This window comes from Xenopus laevis, chromosome 9_10S (assembly GCF_017654675.1).
Source record: "Xenopus laevis strain J_2021 chromosome 9_10S, Xenopus_laevis_v10.1, whole genome shotgun sequence".
Lineage (NCBI taxonomy): Eukaryota > Metazoa > Chordata > Amphibia > Anura > Pipidae > Xenopus > Xenopus laevis.
Window position 1 is genome coordinate 39,763,456 of NC_054388.1, and position 21,510 is coordinate 39,784,965.

A 21,510-nucleotide genomic window follows, 5' to 3' on the forward strand; every position below is an offset into this window, starting at 1 on the left:
ACCACGCCACAAAGTCTCTTTTCAAACTGCTGAGTTCTTTCCTGACACTCTATTATGCGTCAAGTTTAATGGTTTGTTTGTTCTGCCTTGACTATGTTTTCTTATCTCACCCACTTTTATTGCTGATCTCTTGAGGCTCCATTGCGGTCACATGTACACAGATTGCATTGTACCAGTAGGCTGTTGGAGAATGCTAGGAATTGTTGTCCCACAAAGTCTGCCATTTTCATCATCTCTTCCACTTTAGTTTTTTCGAGTGATGCTGGGACTCTAGTCTAGAGTCTAGCAATCTCTAGTCTAGAGTCTAGCTAATCCTTTGCATTTGACCTTTATCTGTGCACTTCTTTGCTCACCTGAGGAATAAACCTGCTGCTCATGTCAGATCTTCTGCTTCCCTGTTAGTTGTTGTACAATACATGATCTAAAATAAACTAAACACACAGTTATCACAAACAGGTTGGCACTGTTGCCAAGTTGATCCAAAATCTGTATTAGTAGGGGAGGGAGGTTGGTGTGTCATTGCCTGTTTTGCCTTTGTTCTGTCTCTCCCTCTCTCCCCCTGCCCTTCCCTTCTCTTACTCTCCACCCCCCCCCCCAAACAATCACTTTTCAGTAACTCTAGTCAAAGAGGCTGAAACCCCATCTCACTCCCAGCTTAATCCAACAACAGCATGGGTGTGGAGACAAAGTGAGCGGGCGCAGAGGGGGGGGAGTGTACAGAACAAGAGTGGAAGGGATGTTCCAAGTGCTGTACCTGCCCTGCAGGTGTGCTTACAGTTCTCTGGAATGTCAGAAACAGCAGTGCAAGGTCTGAGTTACGCACAGAAATCCATAAAACTCCTTTTATTCTCTCCTTGTCTGTGCATTCTCCCAGGAGGGGAGGGAAAGACCTCTTCTCTTGCAGATCTTGGACTGGAGTGGGATACCATCAGTAGGGACGGATTTACCCAAGTGAGATTTGGTGTTGATCCGTGCACGCTGTGGATTCTCCAGTTCTGTGTGGGATTGGAGAGGGAGTGCGCTAAAGTATATCCTTTGGACTTTGAATCTAAATCTCAGGAAACCCACATTCGGTAAGTCCAAAAGAAAATATTATTTGTTTGACTTGCAGGGATTGATATATGTTTTTTGCAGTACAAAGACAATGCCATTAAAATATTGCTTTATTGCTGTTTTTATTGCCTTAAAAACATATCCGCTTCATCCACAATGCTTCTGATTTTATTTGTAAAGAAAAGTAGTTAACTGCAAATATACTGTATATGAGAATGTTCCACTGACTACATAGTTGTTACTGGCATTTGGCTTTGACTCTCTTCTCTACTCCTGTGGCTTTAGGCATGTCTATCCATTCCAAGCACCAAAAAATAAGATTGCAATCTCCGTGAAGCTTGTGACAACTGGAAGCTTTGATTTGTTGGCACTGGAACCACTGCTCAGCTTTACCATAAATGTGATATATAATAATAGGTTGACAGTGACACTCTAGTCTTTGGGTTATTTGTCTGATTTCTTCATGTGACAGGCAGTCTGAGTTGGCCATATGGTTGACTAGAATGTGTAGGTTAATCAAGTGGGCTGCAAATTAGGATTTCAAAAGAAGTGGCAAAAAGGTGCAGCCCAAATTAATTTCATGGGATCATAGAGGGGAAACTGTTGAAATTGCCATGGTGCATGTAAATGTAGCCAGAAGTTCAGCAATTTGGTCAAACTGTCCCTGCTTGGTATGGGTAATTCGTATAGTATACACTTTATATCAAGAATGAGGAATGCCAAACTCTAGGGCAGCCCTCTGTATTGAACTCCCAAATCTCAGTGAGACTTCTGTAAGATGTACAGTAGTTCAATAGGAATTCAGTTCCAAGCATTACTCCTTTCTGCTGCAGACTGTAAGCTCTTATGACCAAAGTGTCTGCTACCTCCTGTTTCATTCTGAACTTGTCATTTAGTTGACTTTGGATAAAACTGACCCATATCAAGAGAGACATAGAAAAATTTGACTGTAAGCTCCACTGAGCAGAGACCAATGCAAATGATTAACTTCTCTGTAAAGAGCCATGTGTATAAATAAAGGGTTGTGCTCATTTTGTGGCTTAGTATTGAGGGTTGCAATCCTACAGCACAATACAAAGTAACTGCAATAAAACTCCTGAAGGTTAAACAACCACAAACTAGAGATCCAGTAGTAAAAGACCTGCAAGATAGCCCCTAAATATATTAGTTTGCAGGTAAAACTGAAGTTCTGGGCTTGAGATTATACATCAGGTTTAGCAATTGATAAATTTACTGGGACAAACAAGCAGGTTCTTATCTTTTATTATTATTCCTGGTTTCTGTATATACCTGATTGTACAGCAGCCACTTTATAGAACCCTTTTTGATTGTAGATAAGGCAAACTTTTCCTTGGTACAGCATAGTAACCCCAAGGTGGACTGAAGCTGGGTCCCATTAAAAAACAATATTAAAGGGGTTGTTCCCCGTCAAACACTTTTTTCAGTTAGTTGGTTTCAGATAGTTCACCAGAAATAAAGAATTTTTCCAATTACTTTTTATTTTCTATTTGTAAATGTTTTTCTAATATTGAAGTGTAAAGTTTAATTTTTTACCTTCTGAAGCAGCTCTGGGAAGGGGGTTGCCGACTCTTTAACTATTTTAAATCTATTTTAGAATCCCTGAGTTATAGTGCTGCAGCGGGTCGGGTACCCGCTGGTTACCCACAAAAACCTGCGGTACCCTGCGGGTTGCGGATAGAACTTCCGGGTGCAGGTATAGATGCGGGTCGGCGGTTCTGCGGGTTTGCGGGTTGTGGGTCGGGCTGGGGTCTTCTCAATAGCGATTTTTACTCTTTTTTTCTGATCATGTCTACTTCCAATGATGTCACTTCCAGTTTATAATGACAGCACTTCCTGATTCTTGATGGCCAGCGGGTCGCGGGTCCGGGTTGCGGATAAGGTACTTGCGAGTCGGGTAGCGGATCCAAGCGGGTAAGAATGCATGTTGCGGGTCCGGGTTGCGGATTGCAGGTTGCGGGTATGGGTCGGGTACGGGTTCCAAAAAATGGACCCGCGCAGGATTCTACCCTGAGTTTCATTACAGGCAGCTGTTAGAATTGATACAATAGTTGCTAATATTCCACAGATACTGCTGAGAAATGAAGTAACTGATTGTATTAACTAAATGTCTCAAATTGTAACAGTTCAGATGCTCCTGGATCACTGAAGTGCCAGACTGAAACACCAGAGACAGGAAACTTAAATTTCAATATTGGGAAAACGGTAAAAAATAAAAGATGGAAAGCATTTGAAAAAAGTCTTTGTTTATGGTGAACAATCTGAAAACGACTCAACTGAAAAATGTGTTTGGAAGGTGAACAACCCCTTCAAGGAACCTTGTGCTACACCCAGGATGTGAAAAAGGCCAGGAATGCTGGGAGTTTCAAACAACAGTGGGGTGGCTACAAATTGAAGATGACTAGCTAAACAAGCAACCATACTGTTGGTGCCTCAATCATCAGCAAATGTAAACATCAACATAAAGAGATAAAGTCAGCCATTGTTAGTGCACTGCATAACAGAGACTTTTGGGGGTCAAGTACAACATTTAGGCTTTCTCTTATGGAACCTGTAAAACGGAAGAATAGCTAAAGCATACCTTTGAAACAATGTCATTGCTTTGCTCACCTTTCTGTCCTGCACCATAGTGCACATATCCCAGGCTGCACTAAAGATGGCCATACATGCACAGATATTATCGCATAAAACAAAATTTGTACAATATTCAGGAGACAAGGGAAGCGATATCGGCAAAAGACTTTGGTTGTCTCGTTGCTTGGCCAATATGGAAAATTTTGATCTGGTGCCTTTGATGGTACCCAAACATTGGCCAGGGTTTACTACTGAATGGTCATTTTGCTATGGTTCATAATATGGTGTTGATCTGTTGATTGCAGACAGAGACAGTGAGTCGCCTCTAGCACCCATTTCAACCCCCTACTTGATACTTGACACTTAGTGGGCGTACACCGGTGCCCTGTGTGTGAGAGACAAAAACTTCCCACCATGGAGATATTGCTAAAAGCAACACCTGAATTCATGCTAATAGTGTTGAAAATTGGGTACAGGAGAATAAGTGGTGTTTAGGGATTTCTGGGAGTTGGAATACTCAGGATACAAAGCTTTTTGGTGTTGGGAGATGGATAACAGTTTATAAGAACCAAAAAATATTTTTTTGGCAGCAGGATTCTTTAATTATATACAGTATGTAAAACTCTTCCTGTAAAATGTATGTTCCAAACCTGTAGACAGGGCCACCAACAGTAATCATAGTGCCCAGTAGGGCCCTCCCTCCAAAGAGACCCAGTTATTGGCCCATTGGTCACCTGGGCCCACTGCTAACACTGTCAGACTGGGACACCAGGGGCCCACCAATTAATCTTAGACCAGGGGCCACTCTCAATACTATTTTTCTTCCTCTCCTCACTCAACCTCTATTCTCCTAGTCTCTTTTCTTTACATACTATAATCTATTATTCCATCTATTTAGCTTCTTTGTTCTCATAGAAATAGGGAATGGCCATGAAATAGGCCATATGTTTAGCAGCACAAGGGCCCACTGACACCTGGGCCCACCAGGACTTTTCCTGGTATCCCTGTGGGCTAGTCCGACACTGCCTGCCAATAAGTAAAATGGGGCCCCAATAAAAGAAATGCCCCTTGCACACAGTCACACCCATTATCCACCCAGCCACTCCCCAAATAATGCCTAATCCCTACCCATGATCCACCCAGACACCAGACACTAACCCATAAACCCCACCCCTTTTGAGTCCTATGATTTATACTTTTCCATCTCAGGGCCCCTCTGCCAGGGTATCCTGACTGCTGTATCCCCCTAATGGAGACCTGCCTGAAGGGCTGCTATTCTTTGGTGAAGGCAAAGAAATCTATTTGGGAGGGGGCAGCCTAAAGGCCAGTTAATGTGAGATTTGGGGTATACGTTTTGCTACCATTGAAAACCACAGACCCAGGGATTTGGTTGTGTTGGAAATGTTAATATGAGGGAATGATTACATTGTCACTATACATTGTGGGTTGGTTGACTGCTGTCTCCGTAGACCAACTCATAACTAACAATCCTCTGCTGAAATTAAGTACATTTGCTGCTCAGCAAGAGGATCTGCGTGTCTTTAGTAATGACGGGGTCCATAGCGACACAGCCATGGTGGGCTTTATTATAAATATAAAGTATGACTGTGTAACCTGTAGCTTTTCATCTGAGGGATAACTGCCTGCAATCCATATAGTCACCTTCTGTCATATGGAACAACTGAAGGGCAATATTAATATAATGTTTTAGAGTTACCATCTTTTTATGCTGTCACTAGGGGTGGATTAATGAACAGGCTACCCTAGGCTATAGCCTAGAAGCCCATCGTGATCATGACCCATCGTGATCAGGGCCCATCTTACTTTTTTCCAATTATTATTTTTATTTTATTTATTTGTATTTCTGCTGCTGGGTCCAGTCCGGGGCACCTCCTGGAAGAAGAAGGCAGGAGGGGTGCCAAACCCAACCGGGTGTAGAGAGCTTGGGTGCACGAGTGCCTGGATCTGCATGCATCTGGACCCAGCAGTTGTCTAGAAGGGGGGTATGTGTGGATGTAGCCTAAGGGACACATATGTCATAAATCTGCCACTGGTCTATTCTTACAACCTACAACTGTTGTTTGGCAAGCCTGCTACAAAAATTAGTGGAGTTGGGCAGTTTTTTCTATTAGGAAAAATGCTAAACAGAGCTCTGGTCTGATTTACTGCACAAGAATAGAGGGGAGTGCTTGATATGTAATTAGCTCTAAAGAACAGATTGGTGAGTACATGATATGACTATTGTACAGGTGTCTGAATTCTTATTGTGGGTGTGATCCATTTAAACCTATACTCCCACCGAATTATTTCCTGCAGTACCTGGATTGTATTAATGTTCTTCACCCCCAGCAGCAGGCCTCTAACAAAAAATCTTAAAAATGGCTCTCAAAGTCAAACACATCTGTAGTGAGCTCAGTTACCCTGCTCCAGGAGAGCTACAAAGCCATTTAAAGTACGTTAGAAAGTTTTGTGGACATTCTACAAAGAATAAATATATCAAGTTTCGTTCTCAGGTGTCTTATTTACCCGCTCTACAGTAACTCAAAAGAAGTTTGTTTAATTCAAAGCCAAACACTACTTGCCAGACATCATTGCAGTGCTTGGTTCAAATTCCAAGGTGAATGAAGTGTGTAACAGCACCTGGCAAGGTTGTCCTTACTTGTAGCTGTGTTTGGAATCTCTACTGAGACTGTGATCATTTTTAAGGTACAATAATTCTAATGAATAATATAAAACTAAAAGCTGGAAAATAGGGGGGCATTGTGCACTTTTCTGCTGTTAAGTTCACCTGGATCAGGGATGTCAAAGTAGAGCCCTTAGGACCGAATGTGGCCCTTCAAAGGGTTTTTATGGTCCACATTCTGCTAACAGGCTCCATAAACTTTTTTTGTGTGACATCATCAGTTTCATATAATTTGGCTCTTAACACATAATTGGTTTACTACGTGTAATAATTTGGAGAGCACTGATCTGAGCTTTGCTCATTTCCTTACATTTCACTACACCATCCATTTGCCAAGAATGCCCAAAATGCTTATTTCAGAAATCACAGATGATATATGAATTAAATGCAGTTTATCAAAGATTGAGTTGGGGGAAGTTCATCAGAGAGGTTAATGAGAAGGAAGTAACCGAAAGCTGCCCAAAAACCAGCTGAAGCGGAGTTCCCGGGCACCATTTTCTGCCCGTTCATATTTTTTTGGGTCTTTTTTCCAACACCAAGCCTGCAGGAGCATGCACAGTTGGGCCCAGTCAGGAACTGGCTTCAACTGCGCTTGGTCTTGGCGGTTTTGAGACCAGAAGAGAATGCAAACTGGCAGAAGATGGTGCCCGGGAACTCTTCTGTGCTGCTCTGAATTTTAGGGTCAGGTTTTTTTTTCAGGGGCTTCTGTTTGACTAATGCACAGTGCGGGGAGGGAGCTGGGGCGATGGCAGTCAGTTAAGGGGCTTTTGAGGAGTTTAGTTCTCCTTTGAAATTGAAAGCAATTGAAAAAAGTAATTATTTCTGGTGAACAACTGAACTGCAAAAAAAAAAGTGTTTGGAATGTGAGCAACCCCTTTAATCACCAGAACCCTGTAAGGATTTAGTGGAAGAGCAGCATGTAAAATGTTTGCTGTCCTTCATAATTACATAGCAGCATGCAATGAATGAGTAATACAACTCATTAAGTAATAGGATATGTAATGGTAACAAGCTCTGTCTTGCTTCTTCCTCTTTTCCTCCACCAGTCTCAGGCTGTTGATGATGTCCTTTCCCTACAGGCCTGCATACGTCAACATTACGATACAAGGACCAACCTGGTTTGGTCCGCTATATCAGGCAAAGGCCCTCTTGTTTGTAAACCTTCTAAAATGAGTTCATCTTTAAAGAAGAAACAAACCCCTTATTAAAAAAGCCCTAGCCCCCTACCCTTCCATCCAACCCCCCCAGCCTAGCTGTTACCCTGGGCAAATGCCCCTAACTTTGTACTTACCCCTCGGTGCAGATTCAGGGATTGGAGTTCACAGCAGCCATCATCTTCGTCTTCGTGTCGTCAATTTTGCCGCATGCGCAGTTGTCGCGAACTGCGGTCTCGTTGTCAGATTACTGAAGACCCAGAAGATGACTGCTGCGAACTCCCTGAATCTGCATCGAGGGGTAAGTAAAAAGTTAGGGGCGTTTGCCCGGGGTAGCAGCTAGGCTGGGGGGGAGGGAGGTGGTCTATGTGGGGTAGGGGGTAATTTTTTTTTTTTTAAATAAGGGTTTTGTTTCTCCTTTAAAGGGATACTGTCATGGAAAAACATGTTTTTTCAAAACGCATCAGTTAATAGTGCTGCTCCAACAGAATTCTGCATTGAAATCCATTTTTCAAAAGAGCAAACAGATTTTGTTATATTTAATTTTGAAATCTGACATGGGGCTAGACATATTGTCAATTTCTCAGCTGCCCCCAGTCATGTGACTTGTGCTCTGATAAACTTCCATCACTCTTTACTGCTGTACTGCAAGTTGGAGTGATATCACCCCCTCCCTTCCCCCCCTCCCCCCCAGCAGCCTAACAACAGAACAATGGGAAGGTAACCAGATAGCAACTCCCTAACACAAGATAACCGCTCACTGGGAGATCTAATAACAACACTTAATAGTAAAAGCCAAGTCCCACTGAGACTGATTCAGTTACTTTAAGTAGGAGAAATAACAGCCTGCCAGAAAGTAGTTCCATCCTAAAGTGCAGTCACTGATGTGTTTTGGGAAAAAACATGTTTTCCCATGACAGTATGCCTTTAAGGACAACAACATACTGGACAAAATAACCATGAGCACCTTTCCATTAAAGCACATCATCCAAGGACACCCCTTTGTGCAAAAATGCATCAAGGGACATTTTTATGGAAACTGTTATCTAGAATGCTCAGGACCTGGGGTTTTCTGGATAATGGATCTTTTTTAATTTGGATTTCCATATCCTAAGTCTACTATAAAATCCTTTAGACATTAAGTAAGCTAAATAAGATTGTTCTGCCTGCAATAAGGATTAATTATAACTTTGTTGGGCTAGTTATGGGCTAGTTATTATTACAGATAAAAAGGAAATACTTTTTAAAACTTCAAATTATTTGATTTAAATGGAGTCTATGGGAGATGGCCATCCAATAATTCAGAACATTCTGGGTAATGGATTTCTGTATAATGGATCTCATGCCTGTACTGAGAAACCTTGATATGCAATGAGGGGCATTTTGCCACTGGGGATTTCATGGAGTTGACTAAGCGTCACTTTGCACTAAGCGTCATTTGTGTCATCATTGCCCTTAGTGTATGGCTACCTAAGGGCAATGATGGTCCTTTGTGTCACTGGTATGTCAGCCTTGCAGCCCAATGATTCGTTTAAACAAGAAACATAGTGAAAACTAGAAAGCAAACAAATGAACATAAATATAGAATCCCTGTACCCCAGCCTGAAATGCAATAACACTGAAATGAAATATGACCGACCATGACCAATTTTCTTCTATACAGATAATGAAAATCCTATGAATGGGAGGTAATCATATAAAATATATCCTAATGCTCCCAGAAAAAAGTGTTTTTTATCGGAGGGGCATGTTATTATGCCTATAACAAATTAATGAGTTCATTAATTCATGAGTTAAAGCCCGTAGCAAAATTAAGAATAACCAGACTATATGATCCACAAACACTTCCATTAACCAGTATGCGGCCACCATTTCTAGCTGCTTGTGTTTGCCCTTAAAATATAAAAAGAGACACTGAATATCCTTTGACATTATACCACTTACTCCACTTTTCCAGTGACACAAAACAAGTCTGAGCTGGCATGGAACATAATTAGCAGAAAACAAAGTATTCTTAATGCTCGAGTTTGGCAGGTTTTCATAAATTCCTTAATACTCTTAATGTTCCAGATTAAATCAGGTTCTTTTATCTCCAGGTTTCTGTTCCAGTTATTACCATGGCTTATTAAAAATGTATTGTGTGCTTAAAATATTATGTAGAACAGGAGTGTGAGCCGCTGTGTATGCTTGGAGTTGTAGCTGGGGGATTACGGGATCACATATCACTTTTTATTTTAGGGCAGTGGTACACAGGGAGATTTGTTGCCCACGACTATTTAGTGCAGGTGACAAATCTCCAGAAAATGCATCTCCATTGGAAATAATTGAAATCGCTGGCAGTATGACCAACATATCACTAAGTCACGCAAAGTTGCCTCTCGAGGAATCTTCGGGCAACCTTGTGATATGTCATACTGCCAGCGATTTCAATTATTTCCAATGGAGATGCATTTTAGGGAGATTTGACGCCTGTGCTCGCTCATAAATAATTGCGGGCGACAAATCTCCCTGTGTGCCACAGCCCTAAATCTAGAAGTGTCTGTGACTGCCTATCTTATCATTTAATAGTTTAAGTAAGGATCAGACTGGGCCGACCGGACACATGGAAAAAACCTGGTGGGCACCTGCCCTCATGGGCCCCTGGAATTACAGACCTGCTCCCCGGCTGCCCCATGAAACATGCTCCTGCGCTGCGGCAATGATCACACATGCGTGTCATTCGCATGTTCACGTATGTGCGTCGTCCACGTGGCAATGCTAGACTTTGGAGGTCGGGAGGAGGACCCGGGACTGCCAGAAGAACCCTTAGTTTTGCATCCCCGGTGGGCCCACAAGTCTCCACTCCGACCCTGGTTTAAGTCTATGAGCTATGGTTCTTTGGACATTTCTGTTTGTTGTCCCATGGTCATGTCTTTTGGAATTTACATGGAATAACAGTTGTGTTTGTGTTTAAAAAAAAAGAGGAATAAAGCTCAAAATCCTTATAAAAGCTTTAATTTCTATACACGCAAATGCATTGGTAACACTGCACATTCTATTCCAAATCAAAACATGAAGAAAAATTTATCAAATTTGTGTTATTCCTTTACAGTAAGTGAAGAAAACATTAACTGTATAAATTGAAAAATGGTCTGGAACCAAGATGTTGCTCATTTACTGCTGTGTTTGGGGTCGTTATGAAACACCCATTTGATGGGCATTTCTTCTTTTGCATAAGGCAACATGATCTCTTCAAGTATTTTTGATGTATTGAAACATGATCCCTGGTATGAGATAAATAGGCCCAACACCATAGTATGAGACACATCCCCATATCATGATGCTTGTGCCACCATTTTTCACTGTCTTCACACTGTACTGTCACTTGAATTCAGTGTTTGGGGGTCGTCTGACAAATGGTCTGTGGCCCCTAGACCCAAAAAGAACAATCTTGCTTTCATCAGTCCACAAAATGTTGTGCCATTTCTATTTAGGCCAGTCAATGTGTTCTTTGGCAAATTGTAAGCTCTTCAGCACGTCTTTTTTTCAACAATGGGACTTTGCGGGGGCTTCTTGCCGATAGTTTGGCTTCACATAGTCGTCTTCTAATTGTAACAGGTAACTTTAAACCTTCTTTGATCTTCCTAGAGCTGATCATTGGCTGAGTTTATGCTATTTTGACTATTCTTCTCTCCATTCAAATGGTTTATTTTTAAACATTTGGAACAAGTGATTATTATTATTATTTTGAACATGGCTATTATTTGGAACTATCTATTTTTATTTGGAACAAGCCTCAATTAATGATTCAGTTACACAGAATCAGCAACATGTCATGACTGTTGGGTCTGTTGGTTTTCTATTACTCTATTACACCTACTAGTAAATTATTTGCCATGTAGAAATATAATTTCTACCATAAATTGATCAGGTTAGTGATGTCAGACTGCTATTGTTGTGAATACAACTGTATGTTTAATACCTTTGTGTTACTCAGATTTGACCTGTTGCTTAGCATGGGAGCCATAGTGTTAGCCATTGTTTGCTTAGTCACATTTCAAGTGTTCTTCTGTGATACTTAAACAGTCGCAGAGATAAGGCTAGAACACTTCCGCAGCCTGTCAGACATAAAAAGAACTGGTAGGTAGTTATGTTACACAATTACCCGCTTTTGATAAAGTCACTCATTTGAAACCTGAGTAAAGAAACCAACAGGCTCTTGAAATAAAAATAGCAATAAAAACCGCAACTGCAGTTGGCCCTTTTTAGTATATATATATATATATATATATATATATATATATATATATATATATATATATATATATATATAGTGCATAGGAAACATGGCATTATGATGTGTTGAGAATATAAGCAACAGTTATATTTGTGATAAGTGTGTATATTAATAGGTATGTTTTATCTTCAACAGATAGGGAGATGCTGAACCCTCATGTGTCAGGGGGTTTCCTCCTGCTGGTCCTTCTCTTAGTTCTTCCAGCTTCCCAGTCTCAGAGCAACAAATGTAAGTGCCCTTTGTAAGGTAACATGCTCATAGGGGCTCCACGTATTTGTCAAAATACCTCATCAATGACTCATTAAAGGCAATATCACACAGTTAAAATACTTAATATAAACAAATTATTACAGGCACCACCTACCCTTTCAGGGTCAACTGGGGGGCCCGGGGGCCCACCAGGGCTGCTGCCTCAGGGCCCCCTTGCCACAATGCTACTTCCCCAGCTGCTAGTTTTTTCCACGACCTGCCAAAAAAGGGAGGTTGTGGCAGGAAGGAGCAGTTCTAGGCCGACGGGGGCCCACAAGAGCTTTTTTTTTCCCAGTGTCCTGCTCTCCAAGTCCGACCCTGATCCACAAAGACAACCCACATGCCATGGGTGGCACTTTTCCAGTGAAAAAAACCCAAGCTGCATTGACCACACCAAGCTACTGTATACAAAGCATCTCACATAAACTACTTGTTATAGGTTCCTCACAACTGCCCATCTTTCTGAAATCTGAATGTATGACTAAATGGTAAATCCTTGAAGAACACCTTACATACACTACTTGTTTTCTATTTCTTTCAAATCCCCTTATGCATTTTTACTCCCCTTCTTGCCATTCACCAGTTCCCCATCCTTTTCTCCTGGATGTTCCTCAGTTCCACCTGTACACAGTGAACTTTTATGGTGGATTAGGTATTGGGTATCTTAGGTTTACAACATAAATTGCTGTTTTATACTGAGCAAAATCTTACAGTTTAGCCCAATAATGTTAACTTAGATGTTTTTTTTGTTTTTACTGTGTGTTCTTTCTTGCATACAGATAACCCCTGTGTGGCCTCTAGAGCAACCAGTTGCTCGGCCTGTATCCGGGCTTACAAAGACTGTTCCTACTGCGCAGATGAGGTGAGACAGAGTGGTTATGGTCCATAATCCCTGAGCCAGATGAAAAATGGGACAGAAAGATCCAGAAGTGGGTGGGAATTACATAAATCAGGGATTTCATGCAGTTACAACAATCATGTTTCTCTAAATGACAACTATTGACTGCAAAGGGTGATAATAACATATAATTAAATTAATTAAAAAAATTATATTTATATTGATATTTCATGGTTGTTTCTGCTTCTAATTTTCAATAACTCTGGTACGCATTTTAATATCCCAATATGCAGCATTGTTTTGTTACTGTAATGCAGTAGGAAAATGTAACTTCTTTTTAAAAGTTTTATTGGGTTTTACAAAAACAAGCAAGATATAACATTGGTCCATTGAAGGACTATAACACAAACTTATACAGCTTAGAGAGTTAGGTGTCCTAAAAGAATTTGATGGTGGAGAATACACCTAAGCTGTTATTAGAGCTAAGTAAGAAAACTAAAGTAAAACAAAACATACTGTATTAACGTAATAATGCTCAGCTAATCTTGAAAGAAATAAAGATATTATTAAGGATATGCCAGAACATGTAAGTGACCACAAACACATCACAAATGTAAATAAACATTTTGAAATGAGTTGCAAACTATAATTATATATTGTAGCAGTCCAAGTGAACGGAGTTTGTTAGTAGAGTAAAAAAAGTCCCAATATAATGACTAGTAACGTATCTAGAGGGGGGCGGGCCCTGGCGTGGGACGCACAGCCGGGCCCCCCGCCGCCCCTCCGTACACCCGGAACCGCCCGGGAATCAGCCCAGAACTGCATGGAATTTGTGCCACGCAAGCTGCCGGGGGGCCCTGAGGGGGTGTGGGCCCTGGCCCAATTGCACCCTCTGCTCCCCCAGTAGTTATGCCACTGATAATGACCAATTGTTATCGCTTCTTGCCAGCATAAGTGATTTAAGAGGGACAAGATATCCTTTGTTGAAGGTGTAGATACAGATAACCCGTTTAAGTAAAACAATTTCTTTGTAGCTGCTGTCAACAATGTAATAACGTTGTTAAGATTATTGAATAAAGATTTTGGGTGTGGCTTCAAAGATGAATCAGGGTAATTCAGGTGTAGTAATGCCCAAACTGGGTTTAGTTTGATATGGAGGTTAAGTTTGTGACTAACTTTTCCAGGGGAGCCAGACTTTATGGGGTAAATTTATCAAAGAGTTAAGTTCCGCCACTAGAGTGAAATTCCGCAGCTCTCCATTCATTTCTATGAGATTTTGAAAGGCGTATTTATCAATGGGTGAAAGTGAAATTTCACCCTTTGATAAATACGCCTTTAAAAACCCCATAGAAATGAATGGGAAGTGGTGGAATTTCACTCTAGTGGCAGAACTTCACTATTAACTTCACTCTTTGATAAATATACCCCTATGGATTTCAGGGCAGCTCCACAAGTAATGAAACAAGTCAACATTTAATTGAGTACATTTAGAACAATTAGGATTGGGAGCTTGAACCTGAAAACTTTTTGAACATTTTCCCATAGCCCAAATGGACCATTTTAAAATCTTGGATTCTCCTATTTTCAGATGTAAAGTTCAAGTTATACTTATTAATGGATTGAGAAAGTTGGTTTGGTGAGATTTCTGTTTGTAAATAACCCGACCTGATGATGGCCATAGTTTTTGAGAAATAAAATGTATGTTCAATGGATAGAATTTCTTTATTGAGTCAGCAACCAGTGTTTCTGGAGGGCAATTGACTCTCTAGCAAACCACTCTTGATAAACATGTATATGAAGTGATGAAAATGTAACTCCATGTTGTGGTTAAAAATCTTTTCTTAATTTTCCACTTTAAGGGTTTCTCTAGTGTACGGTGTGACCTGGCGGAGAATCTCAGACGATATGGCTGCAGCGAGAGAGGGATTGTTTACATGAGAAGTGAAGTCCAGACCCAGCAGGTAGGATACTGCCTTTCCAGAGATGCCGGCCAATATGTTCCTTGCACAAATATATCACTCAATCCAGTGGCTTAACTAGATGTTAGTGGACCCCACAGCAAATTAATTTGTGGGCCCCCAACATATACAGAAGTTGTTCTGTTTTACCAATATATATGTTGAAATTGCTCATGAATTCATACCTCATGGGGTCCCCTACACCTCCAATGCCCCCCTGCAGCTGCAGTGTCTGCTTCCTCTATAATTATGCACCTGACTCAATCTGCTCTTTAACTCAATGACAAGACCCCTAGTGTCTAACTCCTCACTCATATCCAGCTCTTGACCTCAACACACAGTGGCACCTCTTAAACGCAATACCCAGTCCCAGCTCTCTAATTTGACACACAGGCTCAGTGCAACAGGCCAATTCTCCATCCCAATACCTAGGTCTGGCTTTGGAACACATTTCTCCTTTCTGGCTCTCTGTTTCATTGGCTATGTCCAAGTACCCCTGTCATAATATGATCCCTGCTATTTTAGCAATGAAGTTTCCTCCCCACCCCCATGATGATATTATTGCCACTTCAAGATCTAATAGGTTATTAAACAGATATTATGCAAGTTAAGTATTCAACTTATTTACTAATCCCCACCCCAGGAGTTAATATAGTGTATGACCTACACACCATTAAAAGATGCCAAACCCTGGAACACTGTTCAACATGTTGCTGAATTAAACAATGATCTAGTTGTGAATTTGACCTCTTTACAGAACTATGAAATTAACACTCTTGTAAGCAAAACTCAAGTGTCCCCTCAGAGGATGTCTATGAGTCTTCGTGCTGGGGAGGAAACCTCATTCAACTTGAAAGTGTTTGAGCCACTGGACACCCCTGTGGATTTGTATATCCTGATGGATTTCTCTCACTCCATGTCAGATGATTTAGCCAACCTAAAGAACATGGGTCAGGAGTTAGGTAAGTGAAAAAGGTCTTGTGATATAGGTCTCAGTGTCAAGATCAGTCTCAAGACCATTTGCATGATGCTGGTCTTATCTCAGTTTTGAGTATTGTTGTATTTGATCATGTCTTGGCAAATGAGGACTTGTAGTCTTGCTTCTGATATAAGGAGTGATCAATATGAAATTATAGAAAACAATTAGTCTTCATTGACAACATTGACAACATTGACTTGTCATTCTGTTGCCTATGTGTTGATTTGATCTTAAAGCCTCTCCTGGCTTACTTATGTTTTCCTCTTCTTGTTCTTCTTGTCTTGATAGCCAATGTTGTAAGCACTCTCTCCAAAAATTACACCATTGGATTTGGGAAATTTGTGGACAAAGTGACTGTACCACAGACTGACATGAGACCTCAGAAGTAAGTTTTTGGGAGACAGCATAAATATGTGGGTACAGGAGAAATGATAAGAAATGACCTTGATGCAGGAAAGGGTTCTAGGTAGCACAAGTAAACAATCAATAGCATTTAAGTTCTGAAAATACTATTTGGGTTAAATTTTTTAAATAATAAATGCAATATTTTCCTGACCATGCATTCCACTGGTGAGGAAAATCATTGATTATGTAGAAGTGACTTTACTTGTCAAGTCCGCAGGACAAGTCTATATTATTTAACCACTGTATGCAAGCATTATACATTTATGGTCAAGCCAAACACTGCCCTGTAAAGGAAGGCATGAGCCAAAGTTTAAAATCTTCTGGGTTGCTTAATTTCTTGGATTTCATGGTAGGACCTGGCTTGTGTAATATTTCCCCCATTTTTACCTCAGACTAAAGCAACCCTGGTTAGACAGCACTCCTCCTTTCTCCTTCAAGAACGTGATTCGGCTAACAAGCAACGTAGAGAAATTTAGAAGTGAACTTATGAAAGAGAAAATCTCTGGAAATCTCGATCCTCCAGAAGGGGGGTTTGATGCCATTCTACAGACTGCTGTGTGCACGGTGAGCTTTTGAACGTTAAAAGATATTGTAGCATATAAAATAATATATCATGGTGCAGCACCTTTAGTAAATCTGGGCTATTTCAAAAACAATGGACTGCATGGGAATGCTAGCAGTTTGGAATTACGTAGTTTGGACATTCTGATGCTCATGTGTGGAGACAAAAAGTTGGCAGCTCTACTCAATATCAGATCAGGACCCATTCAAATATTATGAAAACTAAAAAATCTGGTTGGAACCACATTTAATATTCTCCCAAAGGAAATGCATGGCATCCCATCCCACATTAGTTTGATTTAGACTATCATTTGACAACTTTTGCTAGATGATCAAAGTTATCAGCCGTATGGCCAAGTTTTGTAATTTTTTGAATGAGGTGTTTGCATACTGTGTGTACTAAAGATGCTTTTTTCGACCCCTAGAGTCAAATTGGCTGGAGAAAAGGAAGTACTCATCTGTTAGTTTTCTCTACTGAATCAGCATTCCATTATGAAGCTGATGGGATGAACGTCCTTGATGGGATACTGAAGCGGAATGATGAGCAGTGCCACTTGGATGCCTCTGGATACTACACACATGACACTGTTCAGGATTATCCATCTGTGCCCTCACTTGTTCGACTCCTAGCAAAGAACAACATCATCCCGATCTTCGCCGTCACCAACTACTCCTACAGTTACTATGATGTGAGGGTCCAATCTGGTGAAACAGTTGGGGGTTCTGCCTTATGTGAAAAATGGAAATGAAACTCATGACCTAGGGGTTAACCACACAAAGTGGGAAACAGACAAATGAGCAAATTGTAGCCTCGGCGTTAAAAACACAAAGTGGAAAATCAAACTTTAAGTATAGTAACACTAACAGGTCTGAGACTGTAGGGAGCAGAAACAAGGTAATTTAACCCAGGTCCTATTGACAATACCACCATTCCTAACTGAATGGATGCAGGAACACAGTTATCTAAATCTAGACAGCTCAATTTTTCATTTTATAAGCCACAGAAAATGTCCCCTTTCTCCGTCCAAGTGATAGTGATGTTTCTCTTTTCTTGGTCCTGTAGAAGCTGAGCAAGTATTTCAAAGTATCTGAAATTGGAGAATTGAAAGAAGATTCCTCCAACATTGTGGATCTCTTGCAGGAGGCCTTTACGGTATGAAAAGAATATACTATGGAGGGTGAAAATTTTACACTGTCATATTTTCTGAAAGCTGGCTATTTGAATTAGATTACAAGCAAATGTCTGCTTGGTAGGAACTTAATATATAAAATGTCATTGGTACAGGGGCATAGCTGTGCTTTGTAGGCTTTTGTTTTCAGTGGCATGTGTATAATGCCATTGTTGTGCCGTCAACTCTTTAACCAAGTAGCTTCAGGATGCAACATCTGGCCATTGGGTTATTTAGGTTGATAGTCAATAGAGGAGCACAGAGGTAGGTGGCTTGTTTATCATAACATATGCATTGTTATTAAAAATTTACCTCTTTGCTAGAAAGTCTAGGACCTTTCCAACCAAGCAAGGGTTTATCCAATGCTGAACTTCAAGTAGCGGATTTGGCATCTAGTCTCAAAATGATTCCTTGTAGGTTTGTCTAAATGGTTGGTCTGCTTCCACTAACCAAAATCCATTATTCATCAAACTTTGATCATCCATCGAATAATTCTGATTGGACCTGCATGTGTGTGTGCATCCACCTTCCTAGAGTACTAGTGAAGCTATAAACCATGCTACTGTTTAGCCCAACATTTGTAGTGTACCCAATTACCAAATAAACATTTAATGATGTGCATAATTGATGAGTTATTAGACACTGAGACATCAAGCAAACTCTGAGCTTTTACTGCCTTTACCTCAGAGAAGATTACATTAAATGTAATTTTTTGTTTTGTTAAAGCAAATTCGCTCCAGGATGGATATCCGAGATGATAACACTCCACGTGCGATGGATATCTCAGTCTCATCGGAGACAGCTAAAGTTACTGAAACAGGATCGTTTCAAGTCACCCGGGGGGAGGTGGTAAGTGCCAACGGCCAGAACTATGGGTAGGCAGAAGAGGCCTGTGTTTAGGGCACAACTAGAGGCGGTTCAATTCCAAGAAAAAACAAAAGTTCCTGGGAGTAAAGGGGTAAATGAGGTCATCCTGTGTATTGGTTTCAGCAGACCATTAAGACTAGAAGTGAGGAAGAGCAGCATCAGTGTAAGGAGTGAAGTGATGAGCAGAGAAGCAGGGTGGGTGGGGTAGGGGGAAGTGTTGGCATAAAGGGGTGCATATACTGTGTATAGATATATGTGTGTGTGTGTGTGTGTGTGCAGGGGTGCTTCGCCAATGAGGCAAGTTGAGGCTGTCGCAGGCGGCAGAGGGGCCAGGATCGCCCCTGTGTGTGTGTGTGTGTGTGTGTGTGTGTGTGTGTGTGTATATATATATATATATATATATATATATATATATATATATAGTGTATAAAGTACCCCTTATTGTAAGTTACCGAGGAGTTCCATGACCATATATGACAAAAATGACATCACTAAGAGACGTTTATAAGAATATAATTTAAAGGATTTTCATGTCTTTTGCGTTATATATATATATATATATATATATATATATTGTTTACCATGAGAATGACACATTGTTGATGTTAAAGGTTTTTTTGGCAGGGAAACTTTAATGTCCCCAGTCATCCCGCCTCAGTTGGTTGCCCAGATTCAGAAGTTCGGCTTTATCTGCTGCCGACTGAAAAATCCCAAATTTCCTTCCAGGGTACCTTCAAAGTGAAGGTGAAGGCTTTAGAGCGGGTGGGCAACCAGCATGTGTGTGAACTACCACCACAGGACCAAGGGAGCCAAATTCTCCTCAAACCTTCCACCTTTACAGATGGCCTTAAGATTGATGCTTCTCTGATCTGCGACAGCTGCCCCTGTGAATTGGTAAGTTCAACCTATAGAAAATGTTTTAAGAACAGAGCTGCCTTGTATTTGTAATGAGATGATGGCCAACATATCAAACTTCCTAGTTTTCTCAGTTCCTTATACCTTCACACTTACAAATCAGCCGATACACTCTTCTGTTTCTTCTACAGCAAAAGGCGTTGAATTCACCCAAGTGCAGCTTTAATGGTGACTTTGTGTGTGGACGCTGTGAGTGCAGGGACCGCTGGTGAGTTTCACTCGTGTAACCGGATATGTAAAAGCTTTCCTAGAGGCTACACAATGTATAAGCTCAGGGTGTGTCCCAGGTGATAGTATACTAAGGTGTGTACTTAGTTCTGGATTAAAGGGATATTGATATCAGTTGGCTTTTTTTGCTGATTGCTTTTAAAGTCTCTACATCCTTTTTTCCAATAAAACATAAAAACTAGTCCCCAGGGCACAAGTGCAAGAGCATTATGGGTCAGGGCACACAGGCAGATTTGGGGCGACAAATCTCCTCTTCTTTGGGGTGACTAATCTCCCCGAACTGCCTCCCCTGCCTTCCCGCTGGCTAAAATGTAAAACACCGGCAGGATGGAAATTCATTTTCCGAAGTCACCCGAAGTTTCTTCGTGGGGCACAAGAACATGGTCCATTATACTCATCTATGGAGCACTTACTCCCAGGGGTCCTACTTTGTATCTTACCTCCTGCCTCTACTGAGCCGAGTGCTACTTTAGGTGCAGTCTTCAGGTCTCTGCACTTCAAGACAGAGCTGTGGCTGTGGCTATTTGCACAATGCCTCATGGACAATTGCATCTTTTTGTTGTACTTTGTCCACAGCGTGTGGCATTGTACCTGATCCCTAAAGTCTCTCCTTGCTTTATGGCAGGAATTCCGAAGAGTCAGTCATTCTTTATCTGGGCCCTTTTACATTCTTTTTACTGCTTTCTTTCCTAAATATCATTATTTTTTATTTTCTCCTGTTGAGAGGAAGGATAAAGTGGCATAAAATAACACTGCCTTTGTAGAAAAAATAGCTTGCTTTATAAGGGCTTTAGCTCAATGGCGGATTCGGGGAGATTTAGTCGCCTGTCCTCATGAGTCCACTTCAGGCGACTTCGGAAATCTAAGCATCACGAGTGTATTGCCGCAGGAGATTTTTCATTTTAGCAGGGGGAAGGCAGGGAGGGAGAAGGGAGAAGGGGAGATTGTCACCCGAAGAAGAGGCGATTAGTCACCAGGCGACTAATTCTCCCCAAATCTGCCCATGTGCTAAAGCCCTTAAAAGGTGTAGCTGACAGCTACATAACACCTGTTGCATTTTTATTATTTCAGTTGCCACAAACTCCTTGTGGGATATTACCCTTAACATAAAGGCATTATGCAGAGTTTCCTGTTCCATAACTGTCCCAGTTTGCATAACAGTATTTGCTTAAAACAACAGCTGTGCTCCCGCTTGATTAGGTTTTATTTACTTTCATTATCACTGCCTCTGTTTTTTTCTATGTGATACAGCGAATGCCTGCATAGTGAACAGGGCCATTTCTGGGTTAAATGCCACCTGAGGTAGCCAGCATAATGCTCTGCTTTGTTGCTCTGTGTTCTGCGTTGAGACAAATTTCTGGTTAAAAAGTGAAGCAGAGAAACCGACCAGGTTAGGGTGAGACGGGCTAACAAATATATTCAGTTCCTTTCTAGCCTTTGGTATGTCCCCTTCTTCACTGAAACATGCCAGTGTCAGAGGTACTCATAATTCCTTAATTTGACCTTAAACCAGTGGCACGCAGAGGCGCCTTGTCGTCCAAGAGAAATGCAATTTTGGCAGGTGCAGAACTCCCAAATAGACC

At 41.1% G+C, this 21,510-nt stretch overlaps 1 protein-coding gene across 3 annotated transcripts in view; it reads left to right on the top strand.

The window, feature by feature from the left end:
* Positions 1–667: 667 nt before the first annotated feature.
* The window catches only part of itgb4.S (integrin subunit beta 4 S homeolog), a 49,975-nt gene continuing 29,132 nt past the window's right edge, over positions 668–21,510 (top strand). For 2 of the 3 annotated variants that reach the window (XM_018238526.2, XM_041578333.1), the window contains exons 1-12: positions 668–1,073; positions 11,894–11,986; positions 12,787–12,869; positions 14,705–14,806; positions 15,561–15,765; positions 16,071–16,167; positions 16,580–16,751; positions 17,174–17,437; positions 17,812–17,901; positions 18,644–18,766; positions 19,511–19,678; positions 19,831–19,907. In XM_018238526.2, coding sequence (XP_018094015.1) covers positions 11,902–11,986; positions 12,787–12,869; positions 14,705–14,806; positions 15,561–15,765; positions 16,071–16,167; positions 16,580–16,751; positions 17,174–17,437; positions 17,812–17,901; positions 18,644–18,766; positions 19,511–19,678; positions 19,831–19,907 — 1,466 coding nt within the window. In that variant the 5' untranslated portion in view covers positions 668–1,073; positions 11,894–11,901. The remainder of the gene's footprint in view (positions 1,074–11,893; positions 11,987–12,786; positions 12,870–14,704; positions 14,807–15,560; positions 15,766–16,070; positions 16,168–16,579; positions 16,752–17,173; positions 17,438–17,811; positions 17,902–18,643; positions 18,767–19,510; positions 19,679–19,830; positions 19,908–21,510) is intronic. The other variant, XM_018238524.2, reaches the window with a different exon arrangement.